Genomic DNA, 21855 nt, shown 5'->3' with positions numbered 1-21855 from the left:
TCCACAGTGCCCGAGAGGGGTTTAATTATGCCTACGCCCAGCCCATATGCTGGTTCCAGCCACCAACAGCAAGTGTGGGCCACTCCCAGGAATCCCAACATTTCAAAGCTGAAAGGGACCTTAGTATCCAACCAACCAATTTTATAGATAAGGAAACTGAGGCCCAGAAAGGGGAGGTGGCTTTTCCAGGCTAACATAACTGCTTAGTGGCAAAGCCAGGGCCAAAGCTTAGGTGTCCCCTCTCTCTGCGTCTGGTACCCTGGACTCAAAGGGCTCCTCTTTCCTTCACAGCTGCAAGACGTTCACACCTGCCCCTCAGCACCCCAGACTTCCTTCCCTCCCCACCAGCTTCCCACTCCCCACGCTGGCCTTGCACACCTTGCCCCAGTCTGCCAGGTCCAGAAAGCGCTGGGCGCAGGGAGACTGGGTGAGAGTGGCTGTGCACCAGGCCCAGCCCACCACCTCATTGGCCCGCCGGTTTCCTTCTCCTCCTCAGGGTGCTGGGTGAGGGGAGAGCAGAGGTGGGGCCTGGTAAAGTCCTGTGCAGCCAAGATGTGCATCCCTAACTAACATTTCCAGACTGGGAGTAAGGACAAAGCCCCTTACTGGGTTTTTAAGGCTATTGTTGTTGTTACTAGCTTATTGTGTACAGAGTGCTTTCTCTTTATAAAACTACAAGATGAAACAAACTTAGCCCCTCTCCGGACCCCCGAGTTGTGTAATACGAGGAGGGGCGAAGCACTGCTGTGGGAGTTTTACAGGCCACACAAAGGCAAGACCCTTCCCTGTTTCTGTCAGGAAAGTTGACGCTCCCTTTTCTTGTTTGGTCGAGTCTGAGAAATGCTTTCCTCTCCCTTGCGCGGGAGCCTCCAAGCCCAGGCGAAGGTGGGCCTTGTTACCTTGGCGATAGCGAGGTTGGGTTGAGAGGCTGCTCCAGCAGCCAATAGAGGCCGGGAGGGGGCGGGACCAGCTGGGTCTTCTGCGACTGCGGCGGGGCTCGCAGGTTAGCGGACCGGGCGTTGGGGGAGGGGTAAGGGGGGTCTCTGGGGCACCCGGGGGTCCCAGGCCGGCCCGAGACCCCTGATTAGGTGGGTACTGGCCTTGGCGGTCGGATCAGGGCTCCCAGCCTGTACACCGAAAGTTTTCATCTGGCCTTGAGTGGGGAGGAGCTGCCAGGCAGGCGGGCGGGCGGGCGGAGGCGGAGATGGCGGAGGGCGGTGAAACGCGCGGCGAGGGTTAGAGCCGGGCCTGGACCTAGGAACTCGAGGCCCCCGGCCGCGGAGTCCCCGGGAGGCTCCCTCTTCCCGGGCGCCCCAGGTGGGCGATGGAGAGCCGGAGACTTGGAGAGGGAAGGCAGTATTTGGCCACAGGGTTTTAGGAGGCCCTGGAATGCTGAACCCAGCTCCTAACCGCATTCCTACGTCCTGTCGGCAGGGCTAAAGGGCCGAGAGTGCGGGGTATGGTGTGGCCCCCTTCGCCTTCCCGACTTCCATCTCTTATGCAGGTGTCCGGTCTGGCTGGCCTCCCAAGCCCGATCAGCATGAAGCTCCTATGTTTGGTGGCCGTGGTCGGGTGCTTGCTGTTGCCCCCAGCTCAAGCCAACAAGGTGAGGGAGGTGAGCCAGCAGCACCTCGTGCACGACCACCCTGCGTGCGGACAGGGCTCCCCCCCCCCCCCCCCCCCCCCGCGGTAGCTGCTGCTGCAGCCCTGCCCCTCACTCATCAATGGACTGTAGTTTTGGGAAGTGTTCTCGCGGGCGCCAGACTGCAGGCCTTCTCGCGTAAGGGTGGAGTGAGGGAGAGGGGTGGAGCACAGAGCACACGTTCTGGATCTGAGTGGAAATCTAGATGAGATTCCAGCGAGGGAGTTTGTGTTTGGAGGAGTTATCTAAGTTCCCCATACCTTCCTTTGCTCCTGGGTAAAATCGGAGTGCTTATAATGTCTACTACTCTACTTAAGGAGAATCAAGTAATACAGTTTGTGGAAATGCTCCTTAAGTGTGAAGTCCTGCACAGCTGGAAGTTTCTGTTACACGGAGGGTGACCAACCTAAGCGCTGGGACTCCTGAGAAATTTCCATTCTTTAGGGGTAAATGACCCAGAACTGGGCTTGGGTAGCTCTATGGAATTTAAAATTCTGAAGGACATCAAGGCTTTAAGTGAGATTGAGTCTGAGGGTTTGATTCCAGCCTCTCTGGGGAATTCCTGATTGGAATGAAAATATTTGTGGTGGTGTCTCTTACTCATTTTAGAGAGGAGGAACTTTCTAAGGGATTGCTTGGGTATTCCCATGGAAATGATCCACTTTTTGTGTACCCCTGCCCTTTACCTTTCCCCATTCCTAACCTAGGAAGTTGGAGTTGGGATGGGGGTGGGAAGGGGCTCACCATCAAGGTTGCTGGGCAGAGGTGCACACAGCAAGTGTGGGGCCCAGAGTAGAGGGCTGTCACTTTGCTTGCTACACACACCCCCACTCCCAAGCATCCTACTGGGGAATGGCAGCCCTAGGCAGCTTTCTGTGATTCTCATTTGCCACCTGGACAGTTTCTGTCTTGAGAATCCTGTGATATTAACATCATTTTTGCAGAAGTCATTCCTTACTGAACTTGGGGATGGGAAAGGTCAGGAGCATTCATGTATGAACAAGTCTTGCTAGAACCTGAAGCCAGGGGCCCTGCCTACCTGCCTACCTGCCTACCATGTACTTTCTCTTCCAGAGCTCTGAAGATATTCGTTGCAAATGCATCTGTCCACCATATAGAAACATCAGTGGGCACATTTACAACCAGAATGTGTCACAGAAGGACTGGTAAGGCGCTGTACAGCCTGGCTCGTGGCTGCTACAACTAGTTGAAATTACTAGTGTTTACTGGGGTTCTTGGATCCCTGGAGGATAAGCTTGCCCCTTCATTCCCACTAGAGCCTACAAAGGACTGTTTTGCCCATGGTCACACAGCCAGTTGGGAACAGAACCCAGGTGTCTTGAATTCTAGCTGAGGGGTTCCTGGTCAGAGAAGTGGATTTTGTTATTTTGCTTTGATTTGGGTGTTTATTAGTGATGCGGAATGGTAGTAGAGAGATTGGGTGAGGTAGATAGTATGCCCACATATGATGGGACTTTTTGTGTATTTTTGCAGAGCTCTGTTATGTGTATTATTCTGTACCAGTCTCATTAATGCCTTGTAAGGTAGATGGGATAGGTAGTGTTCCCTTTTTATAATTGCAGAGACTAAAACCCAAAGAGGAAATTTCAGTTATACTCCTGGAGTCCCGAATTCATTTCTGGATGCTTCCCCTTAAAAAGGAGAAAAAGAAGCACAGATTCATTCAGAGAAAGGAGACTAGCTTGGTGAAGGGAAGTGTCCACACCATATCCTAGAAGGAGTGGCTTAAGGGAGGCTCGACGAGGAGAGGGCGTGGGGATATCTGCTGGCTGACAAAGACCAAGGGCAGGGCAGGCATGCTCTGGGAGGTGGGGCACAGGGGAGTGGGGATCAGTTATGTTCAATGTGGTTTTCTGGTGTAGAATTGGAGTCAGTAGAAACAGCTTTAAGGGTAGCTTCAGGGAAACAGATAGAAGCGTGAGCCAAGGAAGCATTTTTAATCCAGGCTGTTTTAAAAGCTGGGGAGCCCCATCCTTCAAGGGACCTGAGAGCACAGATGCGGTGCTTTCCTTGCTAAGGGCACTGTGGAAGGGATTCGCATCACAAGGAGGGGGTGTCCAGGTCAGGGCCCCTCCTTGGTTGTAGGTTAGTATCATCAGGTGGGCTTTGAGAAAATACAGACTCCCAGCACCACCTGCCCCCAAGATTTGGGGTTTTGTTGTTTTCTTTCTTCCCAGCTTTATTGAGATCCATTAGACATAGCACTTTGTGTTAAGTTTAAGGTGTACAACCTGATGGTTTGATGCACATACATATTGTGAATTGTTACCACAATAAGGTTAATGAATACCTCCGTCACCTCACTTAATTACCGTTTGCGTGCGTGTGTTAAGAACATTTAAGATCTACTCTCTTTATGACTTTCAAGCATATAATGTGGTGTTGTTAACTGTAGTCTCCCTCCTGTACATTCGATCTCCTCCCCCTACGATTCGGATTCAGGAAATATTGGGGAGCAGGAGTAACGTTCTCTTGAAGTTCCTTAGGTGATTACGAGCAGCCTTTGGGAATTTGGAACTTCTCCAGTTCTGAGATAGTCTGAGTGATTTTCCGAGAGGCAGGGTCGCTAGATGTGCAGACTTGGGATCCGGCCTCCTGGCTTCAGATCCAGGTTGGCCCCTTGTTCATCATGTGACAAGTGACTTCATGTCCCGTGTACTTCCGTTTCCTCATCTGTAAGATGGATGGCAGTATATTGAGTATTGAGCGTGTGTGCTTGAACATGCCCATGTCAGAGCCCTTAGGACAATGCCTGGCATGTAGTAAGTGCTGTATAAATGTTAGCTGATATTAATATATATTATCATGCCTTGTTAGAGACCACCTAGGTAATCATCGTAAGACTTAGAGCACAGCCCCAGAAAACGAGCTCCTCTGGTTCCCACAACGCAGCAGAGTATTTCCCTCTGGTTTCGCCTGTGCTGATGGATTCACAAAGCCCTAAGACGTGAAGTCCTGGGAGGAGCCCCTGTGACCTCCCTGTATCTTGCGGTTATAGCTCAGATAACATCAGTAAATACATTGATAGACTGAGCCCCACAGCAGATAGTAAGGCTACCTCCCACAGGCAACAGCAGATTTTAGTAGCCCTGTCTCTGGCCTGGGGTGATAGGATGGCCTGCAAACCCAAGCTTGGATGCCCACAGAGAAAGGAGTCCTGCTCAGGCTATAGTTTATTTTCTTCTCCTTGGAAGTCAGAATTAGGGGATTACCCAATGAACAATCTTAAGTTGAGAACTTGGAGATAGTTCCATTAAGGGTAGTAGGTGGAAACTGAGGCTGGGCAGGATTCTCGGACCCAGCGACAACATTGGCAACACCCCGGTAGGGGTGGGGGTCGGGGGGCTTGACGTGTGGTCTTCCAGCCCTCTGGCAAGGGTCAGAGGAGACCAGTTACATCTTAAGGTCTCTGCCAGTGTCGCCACTTTGCTGTCCCCTGGGTCCACGGCTGGGGGAATACTTGCATCCTTTGTTGTGTGGAGCGAAGCCAGAACTATCTCAGCTGCAGGCCTCACAGGTCACTGCATTTATGTTCCTGCGCTGCTGGTGTTCTGCCATCTAGTGCTGGGAGTTCATAACCACACGCCTGTAGGAGGGCAGAAACCCTAACAATGCTGCTCTGTTGGTGGGTCTGCCAAGGACATATGTTGCAGAGGCAGTCCCAGAATGGGAAGGAACCAAGTAGGTTAGTTCAGTCTTTCCGACTTCTAGAAATTGAACCTTTCTGGAGACAGAATCTGGGTTGGAAACACAACATGGGAAACAAAATCAGACCTGGTGCTGAGAGGGACCCGTCCCTCAGCCCCTCCCTCCACCACGTTCTTGCCCAGTGGTTCCTGGGGTACCTAAGAGAACAAAGCCTGAAAGGTACTGATAAGTTCAGCCTCCATTTATAATTGAGGAAACGGGGACCCAGAAGGGAGAAATAAATTACCTACAATCACAGAATACGTGGTGGAGCAGAGAATTAAACCCAGCTTATCTTTCTCCGAGCTTATCGACCTCTCCCTTAATGTCCTCTGACCAGTCCTTGGAGTCTTTCGATACTACCGATCCCCAGGAAGGTAAATGAAATCCTTAGAGAGCAAGATCATGTTTAGGGTTTTACCGACTCTCAAGAGGCCAGAGACAACAGAAAGATTTCAGCTTTCTGTTTACTGTTCCCCTAACCCCTTTACAGCCTATTCCCATGAGTAACAGGATTCCAGTTTGAAGAACCTGGGTTCGCTCCTCCCGGCTGCCCCTGCCACCCCACCTTGCTTGCACTTGGCAGGGAGGGCACACATCGCACTGCAGCATTGGTGTGGCCTTCCAAACCAGGACCCCGTGTGGCTCAGAAAGGGAGGCATCTGGTCCTCAGAAGGCTTGTAGGGACTTCTGGAGAAGAGACGGTCCCAGCAGTGATGACCAGTGCTGTGCATGAACCTGGCCTTGTCCATCGGCTCCTCCCAGAGGTAGCAGCGTGTGGGGTCTGGTAATGGTGCAGTTAGTTACGTAGAAGACCCACTCACGCAGCAAGGAGTGATGTGTTGAAGTTGTTACCCAGAGGTGAAACTGGAATCATCGGGGTTTAGGGAAAATCACGTAGGCTACGTACTGGATTTTTAAGGGGAACAGAGGCTTTTAGAGGACATCTCGTGTTTATTTCCACACCTGATCCTCACATCACACATCTTTGATGCCTCAGCCAGAAACCCAGCCTGAGTCTAGAAGGACCTTGGGATAGCTCAGAACAGGCATGGTTGTTTTCAGAGACCTGAAAGACCTATAATACGGTGTTGTTAACTGTAGTCACCCTGCTGTACATTTGACCTGCTGACTGCAGGTCTAGTCCCCACCCCCACTGCTCCCGGGGTGTCGCCAGTGTTGTCGCTGGGTCCTAGAATCCTGCCCAGCCTCAGTTTCCACCTACTACCCTTAATGGAACTGTCTCCCAAGTTCTCCCCATTGGCTCTTGCAGGATTCCTGTCAGGGCTGTCAAGTGGTACAACTCCTGTATCCCAGAGAGGAGGACATAGGCCCAGGGCCCCAGACCTGGCCGTCCGTTGCAGTGGGATGCCTGGTTTACCTCTGCGAACCTCCGAGAGGGGTTGACTTTCCCCAGTGGTAATGATCAAGGTGCATTCTCGAGGTCACTTGCGTGTGTGGTCTGCGAACTGTACCTGTTGAAACCTGCTGATCTGAAGAAGGCTGAGCCCGATCAAGAGGCCCAAGTAAAGAGCTGAGCACAGGCACAGGTCCCGCTGAGACAGTGTCACGTGGAAAGACGAGCCAAGGATCGGGATTTGGGTCCGGACCTCATCGTGGTGGCAGTGCCACTTTGCCTTCCTGAGTTCACTTCCCTCTTTTTAAATGTGGGGGCTGTGATCCTTAGCTCTCCTGGGTCAAGAGCACTGTGAGGTAAAGGCGGGCTCAGTGGGCACGCCATTAGAACGGGACTCATTTGGCAGCAGCTTGTTCCCTGAGCTTGTTTTTTTTTTTTTTTTTTTAAAGATTTTATTTATTTATTTGAGAGAGAATGAGAGATAGAGAGCACGAGAGGGAAGAGGGTCAGAGGGAGAAGCAGACTCCCCGCCGAGCAGGGAGCCCGATGCGGGACTCGATCCCAGGACTCCAGGATCATGACCTGAGCCGAAGGCAGTCGCTTAACCAACTGAGCCACCCAGGCGCCCTCCCTGAGCTTGTTCCCAGAGCCCTGCGCTGCCAGCCCTGCGCTGCGTGCTGGGAAGCTGGAGATGGCCTCTGTCCTCGACGAACGTAGCGTCCGCCGGGGGAGACCATAGAAGTAGAGGTGGGAATGCAGCACAGGGGGTCAGCGCTGCGATAGAGTTGAGTGTGGGGAGCTGGCTGCCGTGGGGAGAGGTCACATCTTTGGGCTGGACCTTGAAGGATGTGTAGGATTCCAAGCGTGGGACGGGAGGTGGCAAAACCGTGTACTCCTGCAGAAGGCAGGAGGTGTGTCAAGGAGGGGAGCACGGCTCATTCAGAGAAGAGTCTAGAAGATCAGCAGAGCTGGAGGATGGGGAGTGGGGTGGGATGTGCCAGGGGATGGGACTGGACAGGGAGGCAGCCTGGAGTGAGGTGGAGCCGTGGGTACCCCAGGGGGAGCAGCTCATTTGGCCTCACCCTAGAGGCCCTGTGGGAGACCTTGACCAGCTTTAGGCTTTCAGCGGGGGGAGGTGATGTGACAGGAGTTTCATTTGGCTAACACCACTGAGCTCCCGGGTGGAGAGGGTAGTAGAGGCACAGGGCTAGGTGAGAGGCGCGAGGGCAGTGGGGAGCCCGGGGCGCTGGGCCGGGGACACGGTGATGAGACCTTGAGCTAAGACAGGGCAGTAGGAGCCAATAGAGGAGGTGGGTCTTAGAAATTTTTAAGGAGGTAAAAATCCCTGGCACTTGGTGGATTTATAGGTGAGAGGAAAAGGTAGTGTCAAAGGTGATTGCCAGGTTTGGACCTGGTCAGCGGAGTGGATGGTAGGGGTGCTCTGTGCCACTGGGGACACGGCCCAGGGAGCTGGGGCAGAGGGACGGGAGGGTGGCCGTGGAGCGTCCCTGTGGGCCGCTCCTGTGGTGACTAGCGGGCAGCTGGATGGAAGGGTGCCGGGGGCGGTCCTGACTAGGGATTCAAGTCTAAGACTCCAGTCTGGGCCTCCCCAGCTCTGACTTGGAAATCCTTGGACTGAATGAGCCCATGGGAGTCGGGGCGGTGGGGAGGGTGCATGGCATGAGATAGGAAGGCAGCTGAGGGCAGCAGTTTGGGAAATGTTGGCATTTTTGGTGCCGGCACCGTAGGTGCGCTTTAGAGAGCTGGTTCGGGTGGGCCGGGGCCAGGTGCTGGTGGGTTGGGAAGGGGGTTCTCCCCACTCCCTGGGAGCCCCTTCTCCTCTGCCCCGCCCTCCCCTCCCGGGCTGCCCGCTGCCGGGGGCCCTGCTCCCACCACCCCATCTGTCTCTTTCCAGCAACTGCCTGCACGTGGTGGAGCCCATGCCGGTACCCGGCCACGACGTGGAGGCCTACTGCCTGCTGTGTGAGTGCAAGTACGAGGAGCGCAGCACCACCACCATCAAGGTAGCCTGGGGCTCGGGGCTCGGGCCCACCCTGCTCCCTGGCTGCCCGGCACCCATGATCTTTTGCTATATTCTGGAACATTCCAAGTGGCTATGGGACTGGCTTCTGGGCTGGCCTGGTCACAGACACAGGGGCCTGCTTCCCACACCTTCTTGGAGCCAGCTCTGTCTTCTGACATCTGTCTAGTGGCTCCCATTGCATGGGGGCCAGGGAACCTGGGAGAGGTGCTTCATGTCACTTTTTTCCTCCTGTTCTTTCCAATTTCCCCCTTCTTTCTTTCATTCATTCAGTAAGCCTCTTTCAGGTGCCTTTTATGTTCTGGGTAACATGCAGGGTGCTGCTAATAGAACAGTGAGCCCCCCCTCCCAGAACACCCAGTCTAACTGAGCTTCCAGAGTGGCCTCAGACTCCTGAAAAGCCCCCCGAGAGCTGTGCATCAGGGCTAGGTGTCTGCGTGGTGGCACCTGGGCAGGAGGGGCGTTGGCCCCGAACCTCGTTCTCAGAGACTGTTGGGTGAATTTGGGAGAGAAACAGTAGACACGGCCACCACCATAGCAAGTGAGGGCAGGGGCCTTGTCCTTTCTTCTGCCACTAGACGGGGTCCACAGGACCGCAGCTCACGCTAGCAGGGGCTCATCCACCCGGAGCCTCCCCCGGGGTCTCCTAGTCCAGGTTATGACTCCTGAGCCAGGCCCCGCGTCCCGATTTCTGACTTAAGCTCTTCCTGGCCAGATTTTCAGCTTACTTCTGCTGGTCCTACGGAGAGTCTAGAAATAGCATCGAGAAAGGAATTGAGGAGTTTAACGGCATTGCCTAGTCCATCCCGTTTCTCCTTCTGAGGCTCAGGAAGGGAGGTGATGTTCCCTGCTGTCTTGCCCAGACCAGGGAGCTGGGAGCTCCTTCCCAGTCCTGCGGTCCTCCCGTGTTCTCACCTTTCTGATGGGAAGCAGCTGTCTGTCCCCCACCTCTCAGTCCTCGCCCCATCAGGCTGTGCAGGCTCAACTCCTTTTATCCTCCCGCCTGAGCCAGCCCCTCCTGGAGCGTCTTTCTCCTGCTCTGAACATGCTCCAGGGCCCCCACCCTCTGGGGACCAGATGGCTGAGACCCAGTGCTGAGCCAGGTGTCGCCTCTCCCTGTTTGGCAGAAAGGGACTTCCCGACACAGGGCCCTCATCAGACACACTTCCTGATCCCTCAAGTTTCCCTCCAGTCCTCCTCCCTAGGAGGCTCCTCCCACCCCTCAGCCTCAGCCTGCTAGACACTCAGCCTCCATTCCCCTTGCCCTTCCCGGGGTACAGGCAAGAGGTCTGACCATTGGCCCTGTTTAAAGAGGCATAAACACTGGTGCTCCAGTCAGGGAGGAAGTTGGTCCAGTTGAACTTGACCTTTGACTGAGCTGGGCTTTGACCTGAACATCCCAAGGTTTCTCTCTTTTGTCACTCATCACAGTCCATTTGGGGCCAAGGCTGGGATCAGAAGCCAGTGACAGCCAGGCGTTGTGCCAGTAGCAAAAGCGTGTGAGCCAGAGTCAGTAAATCTGAGTTCAGGTTAAAAACCTCTACCATTTGCTAACTTTGGGACCTAGGGTCATGGTTCTCAGGTGAGTGCTGGCTGCCCAGCGGGTATTTGGACACCAGTGAAGGTGCTTCTGTGGTCCCAGTAACAGGTGTATTAGTGACGCCGCCGTGGCTGCTGGGGGGCGTGGAGAGTCCAGAGCACCACACTGGGAGACACTTGAGTTAGCCTCACTGAATCTGTCTTTTCTGTCAGATGGAAGTTACTGCAGCTTGTGAGCCTCTCCGTGTACGAAAGAGATTTGTCATTCTGTCACTGGCTGTCACCTCCATGCAGGGTGACTGACGGGAGGGGGAGATGTGGCCTCCAGCCTTCAGGGCACACCTTCTCGCCAGCCTGTCTCCCTCCACCAGTCGGCGTGCCCTCTCGGGACTGGACCTTCCCCCCTGTCCGCGCGCCCTTGGCAGTGGGAAGGGAGCCCTCGTGCCCTGGGGCTGAGCCTCAGGCCTCTCCACCAGCCGGTCCTTCCCTGCTCTCACTTTGTGTCCCATTGCTTTCCACCCTTTCTTAGAGAGAGCCAGGTAGGCCCCGCTTCCGCACTCTGCACCCCTGGGAGCCTCTTGGGGTGTCAGGATCCAGGTGCTTTCCTTCATGATTTGTTGTTTTTATGTCCGCTATTCTTGTGGGATCCCCTCTGTTTAGGGCAGAGCTGGCAAATATGTGGAATAGGGCCCCCTGTCCCTTCTGTCTTTGCCAGCAAGCCCACAGCCTCCGGGCCCTTCCCCAGTGCGGCGCTCGAGGCAACCCCTGTCGCCGCAGAACGCGCATGGCCGTCCTGGCCCGGGGTGTTGGTTCACAGGGCCGGCTGGCTCTCTCCCTCAGGTCATCATTGTCATCTACCTGTCAGTGGTGGGGGCCCTCTTGCTCTACATGGCTTTCCTGATGCTGGTGGACCCTCTCATTCGAAAGCCGGATGCGTACACCGAACATCTGCACAATGAGGAGGAGAATGAGGTAACTGGGGTTTTGGGTGTTGGGGCCCTGGGCTCCGAGCCTGTGAGTCCCCAGGGCAGAACCAGAAGAGCATCACGGAGGCCTAGGTGGGGCTCCATGTCCCTCACCCCCCATGCTCCAATTTGCTCTTCTCCTGTTCAGTGTCCTACACGTCACCCAGACTCCAGAGTTTTCCTCAGCAGGGAACCACCTGTTGCACTTCCACATGAAGCAGGAGGTGGCCCTGCAGTGTTCCTGATGCCTGGCATCAGCCTGGATGCATGAGCCGTGGGGTGGTGGCGGGGGCATATGTTGCCTTGTGCTGCCTTTCCGGGCTGAGGGGAAGTGGACCAACCAGGGCCAGTCATGTGTAGACGCACACCATATCCTGGTTGCTCAGACACTGAGCAAGTGTCAAGTGGGTGGTAGATTTGGAGCTAGCACGTTTATTCTTTAGTGATTCTGTAGACATCTGCTGAGTGCCTGCTCGATGCAAAGCACAACCTGGGCACCTTAAGGGAAAAGGAGGATTTTAAGGGCCAGTGAGTAGTAAGGTAGATAGTGGTGCTGAGGTGCTTGAGGAATTTGGAGCATTTCGAGGATAAGGTAGGCATGTAGGAATTGTGGCAAATAGAGCTGGCCAGTAAGTTTAGACCAGATTGTCATTGGCCTCAAATGTCAGGCTAAGGAGTTTCAACGCCATTAGATAATGAAGGGAACCACTGACCCCAGGCAGCCTGCGAACCCCTCAGGTCAGGGTTGGTGGGGCTTAGGCCAGGTCTGGCATGGCTAGCAGCCACTGTCACCCTCCTCCATCTGTCCCCATGCTGAGGGGTTACGGGTGCCCTGCAGAGGAAGCTCTTGGTGGGAGTGAGAGGTGGTGCGCGTGTGCGGCTGGCCCAGCAGGGGTGTGGTGAGCCAGCGCGCTCTCCCAGGGAGTCTCCTCATCCTTTGTGCCCAGAGCTACCCCTCTGTGGGACCACACAGCCGCCACGGCAGCCTCAGAGCGATGGTATGCGAAGGCAGGGCAGGCCTCGCCGCTGCGCTACCCTGAGGGGGTACTACTCCGGGCAGTTGCGGAGGGCACAGAGCAGTCTGTCAGCTCTGACCTTCGTGCTCCCTGCGGCTGGAAGATGCTGTGTATTCCAGACTGAGGGATGGAGTACGGGAACCAGCACACATACAAAGGGGCTTGTACGGTGAAGCATCTCAGCCATGTCCTGGGAGAGTAAGTTGAAGAAACTGGGAGGTGTTGAGCTTGAAAAAAAAAAAAACCAAACCAAACTCAAGGAGATACATGATAGCAGCCTTCCAGTGTTGGTGGGAGAGAGCTTAGTCTCACCCCCGGTAAAGCCAGCGGTACAAGGACCCATAGTTGGGAGTTAGGAGAGGGAGATTTAACACGATCTAAGAAGTCTTCTTGCAGATGACACAGTTGATAATGGGTTGGGTGGGCTCCCTCGTAAGCAAGTGTGTTTGGGGTCACTGGAAATCACCAGGCATCGGCTAAACCGCCACCAGGTGGTCACAGTTTAGAACATGTCCAGCACCGGGTTGGAGATGGGAAAGGACGGGTCCCTCCCCCCCGCCAAGAGGGTCCGGGGCTCAGATCCCCGTGTGCAGCCACGGGGCATTGTGGGTCTGGGCCAGCATAAACAGGAGGACGAGGCCGGGGAAGGAGGGAGGCCTGGCCACCCCACGGGCCCTCTTGCTTCTCCTGGGTATGTGGCTGGACCGCTCCCAGTCTGCCCCAGTCTCCCGCTGACATGAGTGTGGCCGAAGGGGAAGCAGAGAGGATGAGCCTCGCCTCTTGGAGCTGGGGCCTGGGAGGTGGCGGCCCTGGCAGTTGGGTGGTCTGTGTTCAAGAGGAAGCCTTGCGTGCCTACCTGGTTATTAATGTACAGTAATAGCAGCTCTGATGGGGAGGGGCATCGGTAATAAACACTTGGTGATTAGGGGTAATGTGGTAATTGCAGTCCTGGCTGGGGGAGTAATTGAGAGATGCAGCCCCGTGATTACACAGCCCGTGCTACGATTTCTCTGGAATGCATGGCTCTCAGGCATGGCCTTGTTGTGTCTCCTGCCATCCTGGATGTGGTGCCACAGGGGAGGGCAGCCTGCCATCTCTGGGTCTAGGCCCAGACCCCTCTCCCCCAGGAGACCCGGGGTGCTTCCCACTCTGAGGCGTAAGTCAGAGGTGTCTCTGTTTGTGTGAGGGGGCTTTAAGGGGAGAGGGGGGTTAGATGTGGCCAACCAGTTCCTGAGAGCAGATCCCTAATCCAAGGGTGTATATTCCCTGGGTGCAGATTTGGGCCGAGTGAGGAGGATTGCCCTATGAGGAAGTGCTTTCTGGCCACGTACCCTGGGGGCCTAGGGAGGCAGTGGGGTGCCTTAGGCAGCTCTGAAGCTGAAGCTGGCAAGCCCACGCTACACACTCTAGGGGAGATTTCCTGCCCTGGGAGAGAGGTGGGAGGGATGACACCCCTCACCTGCTACCCCAACGTTCTAGAAGGAAATAAAAGGTGGTCAGTCTCTGATGCCCTGACCTGAGCTATAGCCATCTCTGCACAGAGTGCAGCTCCCTAGTACCTGGAGGGTGGTTAAGGGAATACCTTGGGGCAGCTGTGAGTGGGGTCTGCTCACCTGCTCAGCACCCATAGCACGCACTGCCTCTTAGTCTCGGCACTTGGCCCGGCTCCCCATCCCTCCACCTCATGATTCTGTGAGGTGCCCCCAACTTAGGTGTTCCTAGGTCATCCCTCCTGGGGCTTCAGCAGCTCCGTTTTTCTCCCATGCCCGGGGCTTCTCTGCTTCCCTCTGGCCTCTCAACTCCTATGGGCCGCACTGTGTAGATTTACAGAGGTCATGTCTGCCCTCAGCGGTTGAAGCCCCAAGACAGAGTCCAAGCCAAGTGAATGAGCCATAAAGGAGTGGGTGAGATCAGGTGTTAGGAGATCGCAGTCAGGGAGAAAGCTAGGTACTTTGGCAAGCTCTTTATTAGACAGGGGCTGGGGACTTCTCTTCTTCCTGTTAGTCTGGGAAGGAAGGCTTCCTGGCAGAGGGGGTCTTCGAGCCAGCTCAGAGGACACATGGGAGAGTGACAGCTCAGCTGCTGTAGGGACAGTGGAGTCAGCGCCAACGATCTTGTCTCTCCAGAGACCCAGTGTCCCAGCCTTGGATGGTGGGGGGGACTCTGCTGACCCACCTCTCTCAGTGCACATGGGGCAGGGAGTGGGGGTGGGGGGCAAGGAGAGCAGGTCCCAAGGCCACCTGGCCAAACAGTGGCAGAGCCAGGGCTGAAGCTGTGTCTCTGGGGTATTAGTGGTTTGGAGAGTGTTTCCCTTAAGAAGGAAGCAAGAAGGATGGGGTCTCCCCTGGGGTAAGGGATCTAGCTTTCACTCCAAAAGGAAGAAAGTTGGAACGGGACCTCTCAGGTTCTTTGGAAGTTTGCCTAGGCCCCCATAACTCAATGACCTTGGGGAGGAAACTGTCCGGGCTCTGTGCCACCAAGTCTGGGATCCAATCAGAGATGAGATCTGGGGATTGGATCACTTCCCAGGTTTGGGGGCTCTTGGCTCCATTCCCCCAATTCCTGTAGCCAGGAGCTCTCCTGCCCTAGGGCGAGAGGTCTGGAAGAGGAAGGGAGGCCTCCCCCACAGGCCCAGCCCCAGCGCCCCCGAGGAGGGAGATGAAAGCCTGTCGTGTTCTCTTTGAAAGTGCTGGCAGGCCTCAGTGGTCCCTGATTGCTGAGCACTGCCTCCCCTAGGATTCTGGCAGCATTAGACTTAATCCCCAGGCTCAGACACCCTTTGAAAGGAGGAAGCAAGCATGTTTGCTGGGACAGAAACGGCAAACAGAGCTTTTTAAATGTACGGGTTTGGCCCTCTTTGAAGAGCGAGAAATAAGGATTTCCACGCGGCTCTGGCGTCTCTGCTACTCGCAGCGTGGGCACCCTGGGCTCTGAGGGGTCCTCAGAGATCTCAGCCCGCGGGGGCTGGGTGCAGTTCAGGGCCCCTGGTGCACGAGGGACATATGGGGAACCGAAGAATGGTGGTGATGATGAGGGCACCTGGGGCCGTGAAGGAGCCGGAGTGACGAGAAGGTTCAGGGTCCCTGGGACGGCCGCCCTTCCTCTGCAGGGATGGTCGGGCAGCACACAGCTGAGGGCCCTGGCCCTGGGAGGCTGATGGAGACACGTGAAGAAGACACACTGATGGGGACAGTTCTTTGGGGGCGGACAGAAGAGTGTGGGATGCAGTAGCCATTTCTAGAGCGTCCAGTGGGAGGCTCCCAGCACTGTTGTCAGGAGCAGGGCTTTGGAACCATAGCTCTGGGTCGGAGTCCGACTCTGCCAGTTACTAGCCATGACGCATAATCTCTTAGTGTACTTTTCTCCATGTGGAATGGCTGTAATTGTTCTAACCTCAATATCACTGTGATAATGTGTGCACCAGTTTGACAAGTATTTGTTCACTCCTAAGGATGAGACCTTTCTGTGCGGTCTGAGCACATCAGTGGCATGGTGATTATTGGAGGGAAGGCCTGGGGCAGCAGCACAAGCAAAGGCTAGGCAGTGAGGGGCTGCCATGTGGACCAGGGTGGCTGCAGGGCTGGGGGGCATGGGGGAGTGTGCGCTTCAGCCAGCCCCGAGGCCTTGATGCTGTACCCACATGGGTTCTGTCTGAGTAGCCAAGTCAGCAGGCAGCATGTCTGCGTGGGGGCATGGCATTATGGGATGTCCTAGGACCATGGCTGGCAGCAAGTGGGAGTCAGGGAGAGCTTTACAGCAGAGAAGTGGCGGGGTTTGGCTACAGCGGGAAGGATTTGGGTTAAACTTGGAAAACTGAGGGTGGCCATGTAGTCCCCTTTCGGAAGGGCTTTGTACCCGGGCCATTCCGAGCTGCGTGACCGGGTAGGTGACAGCACTGCCTGTCCTAACCCCCACTCCCGGGCCTGGGGGAAGGGTGGACGGAGCATAGCTCTAAGTGGGGATTCCTTTCCTCTGTCCGCTTGTCCGTAGCCCAGTGCTCCTGCGTGGGCCAGGGAGCTTTCCTCTGGGCCGCGTTGATGGTGGTCGTCAGCTCTGGCCTGTGCACACCAGGATTTGGGGCCTCCCAGGCCCGGAGAGGAGAGCCTGGCCTGAGGTCCCTGATTCCTGGTGCCTTTACTGGCGCTTTGTGCTTAACTCTGATCTTGTGGAAAGATACCGGCTTGCTTCTTTGTCTTTCCATGTTGGCTTCCTCTTAGGAGCAACCAGCCAAAGAAGCAGCCAGCAGAGTGCTGGGGTAGGAGAACACAGACATGGGTTCCAGCCCCCACTCAGCCACCACAGGGCTGTGTGACCTGGGCCTCAGTTTCCTTGTCTGCAGATGGGAGTAATGTTACCCAGTACCCCCAAGCCTGGGGAGAATCCGCGTAAAGTACTTAACAGAGCCCGTGGCACACAGTGACACTTGTCATCGCCATGCTAGTCTGGTCGCACCAGGCGCCCGCTGGCACCCCGTCGGGACCCAGGCACCTTCCTCCTCTCGTGGCTGCCCTCCTGCCTCCCTGAGTTGCCTCAAAGGGAAGGGGCCAGAAATGGTGTGATTTCTCTCCCACCTCCAGCTGCCATTCTGCCCCAGAACAGGCAAGAATGAGGCCCCAATCTGGGCCCGTCTCTAGAACAGACGTGGAAGCTTTAATACCTTTTAATCAGACTATTAGCGGTGGAAACACGGAGCCTCTCAGCAGCAGCTTTCCCCCACTTAGGAGCTGTTTGTTAAGACTTTACATGAAGGGGAAACAAATGATACTGTGGTCATGCGGTGAATTTCAGCATGTTCCCTTAATGCTCTGCTCTTGGCTTCCTCTGCCTTCCCCTCCTCAAGACGTTCTCTGAGCTGCAGAGCCCTCAACGAGAAGCTGGGCTGAGGCCGGCCCATCCCGCCAAGCCTGCCTCCGGGGCTCACACCCCGGCACTCCTCGTGGGCCCCGGAAGGGACAAGATGAGAGATGGGGAGGGAGAGAAGCCCCTTGGGCCCCCCCGAAACCAGGACAGCCAGGTCCCAGTGGGGCTTCAGTGCCCATCTCCCCTACCCGGCCACCTGGAGGCTTGGCCTTGGCCCCCGCTAGCAGCCGGCTGGTGCAGCTGAACCAGGAAGGGACGGCATTGAAAAGTGGTGTGGTGCCGTGGTCCTTTTTCAAAGTCAGCTCCCTCTGGCAGCAGTCTGCCAACTCTCTCCCCCTTTCTCCTGCCTCGGAGACCCCAGAGGCCTCTAGTGTCTGCTGTGAATTGAGCACTTGCTGTCTGCCAGGCGCCGCCAAAGGCTTTGCTTTCAGGGTCTCATGAAGAGGCATCTCTTGCCGCCCCCGTCTCACGGACAGGGACATAGGTTCCGAGAGTGAGCGGACCTGCCCGGCTCCTATTCCGGTAGGTGTCAGAGCCAAGGTTCAGAGCTGGGTTTGTCTGATTCCACGGTGTTCTCAACCCCTGAGCGGAACTGCCAGGGAAGAAGAAAACGAAACGTTTCTTGGGCTCCTACTCTGTGATGGCCAGAGTACTAAGAACTTTATATGTATGATTTTATTTAACCTTGCCGTACCCATCCACTCATCCTAAACCTTGTTTTTCAGAGTATGGGTCACAAGCCATTAGGTCATGAAATCAGTTGTGAGTCATAACCAGCATTTTAAAAAAATGAAGGAGAGCAGAGCAAAGAATACCAGAATGCCTCATACTTAAGTGTCTTATAAAACTTGTTTATTGCTTATGCCTATGTTTGTGCACACACACTGGGTCATGAGGTACATGTTATTTCTGCTGACAGTACAGTCAAAAAAGTCTGCAAAGACTGGCTTGTTAAACTGAAGCTGGGAGAAATAGTCACCTGTCCAGGGACCCAAAGCTGCCGGGTGGCTCTGTCCCAGCTCCCACTGTAGGCCTCCGAGATGGGCCCCCTGGGGGGCTGGGGGGCGTGGGACCTGAGACAGGGAGAAGATGGCCCCTCGGAGCCCAGTTTAGAACCCAGGAGTCCTGACTCTGGGCTCAGTGTGCCCCCTGCCCGAGGCCGTCAGCACTTGCGTCCTTGGTGTCGCTGGGATTGGCAGCTCTGCGGGCCCAGGAAGCCTTCCTCAGGGTCCTGGACCCGGGCCCCCCGGGGAGGCCTTGTCCCTCACGAGACAGTGACTCAGCTCTGTGGCGACAGTGAACTGCCTCCCAGCCTCACCCCTAGCCGGCCACCTCTCTGCAACTGCCAGCTCTCTGCCTCCCCTCCCGTCGCCTCACCCACCCCTCCCTTCTCCCCAGCCTTGCAGCTGCGAGGCGACAGAAGCCGTGCCAGCGCGGGGCATTAGAAGCAAAGTTGCATTTACTGGGCGGCTCTGGGCTTAAGAGAGGTGTGCTAATCCCTTAAGAGATGTGTGGCAGGAGATGAGAGGCAGGGAGAGCGAGGGAGGAAATCCCCATGGGGGTGTGGGCCTGGCCCTCGGCTCTAATTCCCCCCAAAGATCAGGTTGGGGTCCTGCAGGAAATGCATGGGCTCCGGAGCTTCAGAGGCAGAGAGGTGGTAATTAGGGGAGCTGCTGCCTTTGACGGTTCTGAGAGCAGAGGGGAAGGGGATCAGCGGGGCACACAGGGGAGGAGCTGAGCTATCCTAACCTGTCAGAGGAGAGTGGGCCAGGGCAGGCTCTGGAATGGGAGTGCTGGGGTGGATTTACATCCCTGCCAGACTCCCTGAGTGAGGGACATGCCTTCTTTCCTGGGGGCAGTCGGCTGGGTGTCCCAGCCCCTGGCAGAGCAGTGTCTGTGCACACTCCTCGGTGGGCCCATCTTCCCCACTGGCACCCATGTGCTCCCTGCCCCGGGCAGCCAGGCCCTAGCACCTGGGTCTTCCTGCTGTCCCTGGGCGGTGGCTGGCAGGGCGGGGGGGTTCTGCAGCCTGGTGCCCGCCCTGGCACTCACCAATGCGTTTCCTCAAGCCACAAAGGGCATCAGGGCTTCTGCGCTGACCCCGTGAGGTCCTGAGGCCAACACTCAGTATTCCTCCTGAGGGTTAGAAATCGGCCAGTGGGGTACAATCAGGGACCCAATTTGAACTACAGCTGTGTGGTAACTGGGGCCCTAGATCATGCTCCTCCCAGAGCGCCCCCTTTCCCAGGGCGCCTTACACATTGTCTGAACACCAAGCCTGCCACTGGCCTGGTGCACTGGGCGAGGCCCTCGAGCCGCCCCCAGCCGTCGAGGAGGTCCAGCCTCCCAGCCTTGGGCGGCGGGGGAGCTCAGCCTTTGGGACTGCTGTAAGGGCATTTTTTCCGTGTCGGATTTCCGAGACCCACCCTGGCTCACCGTGCTGAACCTTCTCTCTTGTTTCTTCCCCCTGCAGGATGCTCGCTCTGTGGGTGCCACCACTGCCTCCCTGGGGGGCCCTCGAGCAAACACCGTCCTGGAGCGCGTGGAGGGCGCTCAGCAGCGGTGGAAGCTGCAGGTGCAGGAGCAGCGCAAGACAGTCTTCGATCGGCACAAGATGCTCAGCTAGGTGGGCCGGCGAGGTTGGGTCAAGGACCAGAGGCCACAGCTGCCAGCTTCCAGGGCTGGACGGAGCCAGAGGCCCCTTCCCCAGCCCTCGGTGCCACCCTTCCCAGGATTTCTCTTTAGAAGCCCATGGCCTTTTTCCTTCTCCTCCCTCTCTTTAGAAAAGGTGTCACCTGCTGATGGAATCTGGGAAGAGTGGTGGGGTCCCTGATCTCGGGTTTGCCTGCTCCAGTCTTCGGGCTTGAGGGGAGGGGGTGGCAGGCCAGAACAGAGCGGAGACGCTTCAGGTGGCCTCAGGATTAGAACAGTCTGTACCTCCTTACTTCACCCCTGGCCACCCCTTCAGCTCCAAATCTTGGGAGTGTCCTTACCCTTTGCAAGATGGAGCTGGGTCATCAAGAACTCAGTTTGTGGGAGGGAAGCAGTCAGCATGTGCCTCTTCTCTGCCTGGTACTTCTGGCCACCTTCCTCCCAACCCCGATACCTCAGCCCCAGCTCAGCCTGCTTCCAGCCCTCAGGACGGCTCTGATGGGGCAGCTGACGCCACTGAGCTGCCCTGTCTTCAGGGCACACCCAGACACTTGTTCCCACCCCCCCACACACACACCCTTCCACCAGTGCACAACAGTGCCGCTGCACCTTGCTCCCTGTGGCCTGTGGCCCCTCACTCCCACCTCAGGAGGCCAGGCCGTCCCCCCACCTCCCTAGGTCTGCAGTCGCTGAGCCACACGGTTGGTGGGACCACGTGACCGGGAGGCCGAGCAGTGGGTCTGAATACCCCAGCGCCTGTCCTGGGATTGTTGCTCGTCTCTGATTCATTGTACCAGTGCATGGAGAGAAATGTTTTGTCCTTCCATTGTCTGTAGACCAAGGAAGCCATCATTAAATTGTCTGATTTCTCTCACTTTCTGGATTTCAAGACATCTAGAGAGCTGGGAGTGTTTCGCAAGTGATCTGATAAACGCTGCGTCCCAGAGAGGGGACAGAGAACGTGGTCCTTACTAGGTCCGTGCAGAGAAGCAGAGCTTAGACAGTCCCGGTGGCTGTGGCAGGGCCCACGGGGGCTCCAGGCAGAGGCCCGGGGCTCGCCAGGATTCCTGCTCGCTTGACGGGTGGGGACTGGCTCCTCACAAGCTCTATCCACAGGCCCTGGGCAGTTACCCTGAGATTTGATTTGTGTTTCATCTTTGTGGGAGATTCCCCCTTAAACTCTGAACAGGGCCTGCTGTCAGTATCAGATACAGTACAAAGTGCTATATCAGCAGATAGAGATACAGATGCAGTAAAAAGTGCTTGCTGCAAAATCCATACGTTTTCCCTGATGAAAACCCACAGCTTTTCAGAGGGGCTGGGGCAGCCAGGAAAACAGAACTGCCTGGGAGCAGCAAATGTGTGCACCATCAGGGGCCCCCCATGCCCTCCTGGCAAGTGCAGCGCGGGCTGCATCCAAGACCCCGCAGAAACAGTGCACCTAGAGGGACCAGGGGAGCTAATTGAAGTTTCTGCCCTCGGGTTGTGCGAACAAACAGGTATTGAGAAGCTTTGTGTGCAGAGCCCCATGCTGGTTCTTGGTGAGAGGTGGGGGCCAGGAGAACAAACGTGAGGTGGGGATTTCAGTTTGCCAAGATTTGCCCAAGTTCAAAGTCCAGTGCGAGCACTAAAGGGGATAGGAGGGGGTGAACATGCAGATGGGGCTTCCGGGAAGAGCAGAGACTTGGGAGTTGGCCTGGGAAGCAAGTGAGGGACACAGCAGAGAAAGGACCAGAATGATTGTGGGATCCGGCGCAGATATGCTGAGCCAGCATGAAGGTTTACGGTGGGGTTGACAGGAGCTATATGTGCCCTGGATGGGAGGCCAGGCAGAGGAGCCAGCCCTGGTTCCTACCGTGTTTCTCTGCCTGGTAGAGACGCAGCACCCACTAGGGCTACCCACTGCTCTCGAAGCCTGGTCGGGGGGCAGTGTGATTCTTTCACAATGGGGCTATGTGCACTTCAAGGGGCAGACAAAATTGGGTCTTTTCTAAAGTGGGCAGATGGGTGTGTTAACTTGTTGAGAATAACCAATCCAGAAATGGCTGTCTAACGCTGTTGGGTCCCCACTAAAC

At 56.1% G+C, this 21855-nt stretch overlaps 1 protein-coding gene across 10 annotated transcripts; it reads left to right on the top strand.

Annotated features, from left to right (window-relative positions):
* Positions 1 to 957: 957 nt before the first annotated feature.
* Positions 958 to 20694, top strand: TMEM9 (transmembrane protein 9). 10 transcript variants are annotated; one of them, XM_025855290.2, is made up of 6 exons: positions 958 to 1003; positions 1505 to 1606; positions 2717 to 2808; positions 8623 to 8731; positions 11128 to 11259; positions 19602 to 20694. In XM_025855290.2, exons 2-6 carry the CDS (start codon positions 1541 to 1543, stop codon positions 19752 to 19754), a joined length of 552 nt encoding a protein of 183 aa, XP_025711075.1. In that variant the 5' UTR covers positions 958 to 1003; positions 1505 to 1540; the 3' UTR covers positions 19755 to 20694. The 10 variants fall into 10 exon arrangements, with proteins under 10 accessions (XP_025711075.1, XP_073740621.1, XP_073740619.1 ...); XM_073884520.1 differs by having other exon boundaries at positions 1505 to 1615; XM_073884518.1 differs by having other exon boundaries at positions 978 to 1003; positions 1435 to 1615.
* The last annotated feature ends 1161 nt before the right edge of the window (positions 20695 to 21855 follow it).

The sequence above is a fragment of the Callorhinus ursinus genome, unplaced genomic scaffold (genome assembly GCF_003265705.2).
Source record: "Callorhinus ursinus isolate GAN/ISIS: 27379988/994484 unplaced genomic scaffold, GSC_fseal_2.0 scaffold57, whole genome shotgun sequence".
Lineage (NCBI taxonomy): Eukaryota > Metazoa > Chordata > Mammalia > Carnivora > Otariidae > Callorhinus > Callorhinus ursinus.
This window is presented reverse-complemented; position numbering and strand designations above follow the sequence as displayed.

Coding starts and splice junctions, on each gene's coding strand:
- TMEM9 (XM_073884518.1), top strand. CDS start 1,460: ATGGTGTGGCCCCCTTCGCCTTCCCGACTTCCATCTCTTATGCAGGTG. Junction 8,732..11,127: donor GCAGCACCACCACCATCAAG/GTAGCCTGGGGC, acceptor TCTCTCCCTCAG/GTCATCATTGTCATCTACCT. Junction 11,260..19,601: donor ACAATGAGGAGGAGAATGAG/GTAACTGGGGTT, acceptor TTCCCCCTGCAG/GATGCTCGCTCTGTGGGTGC.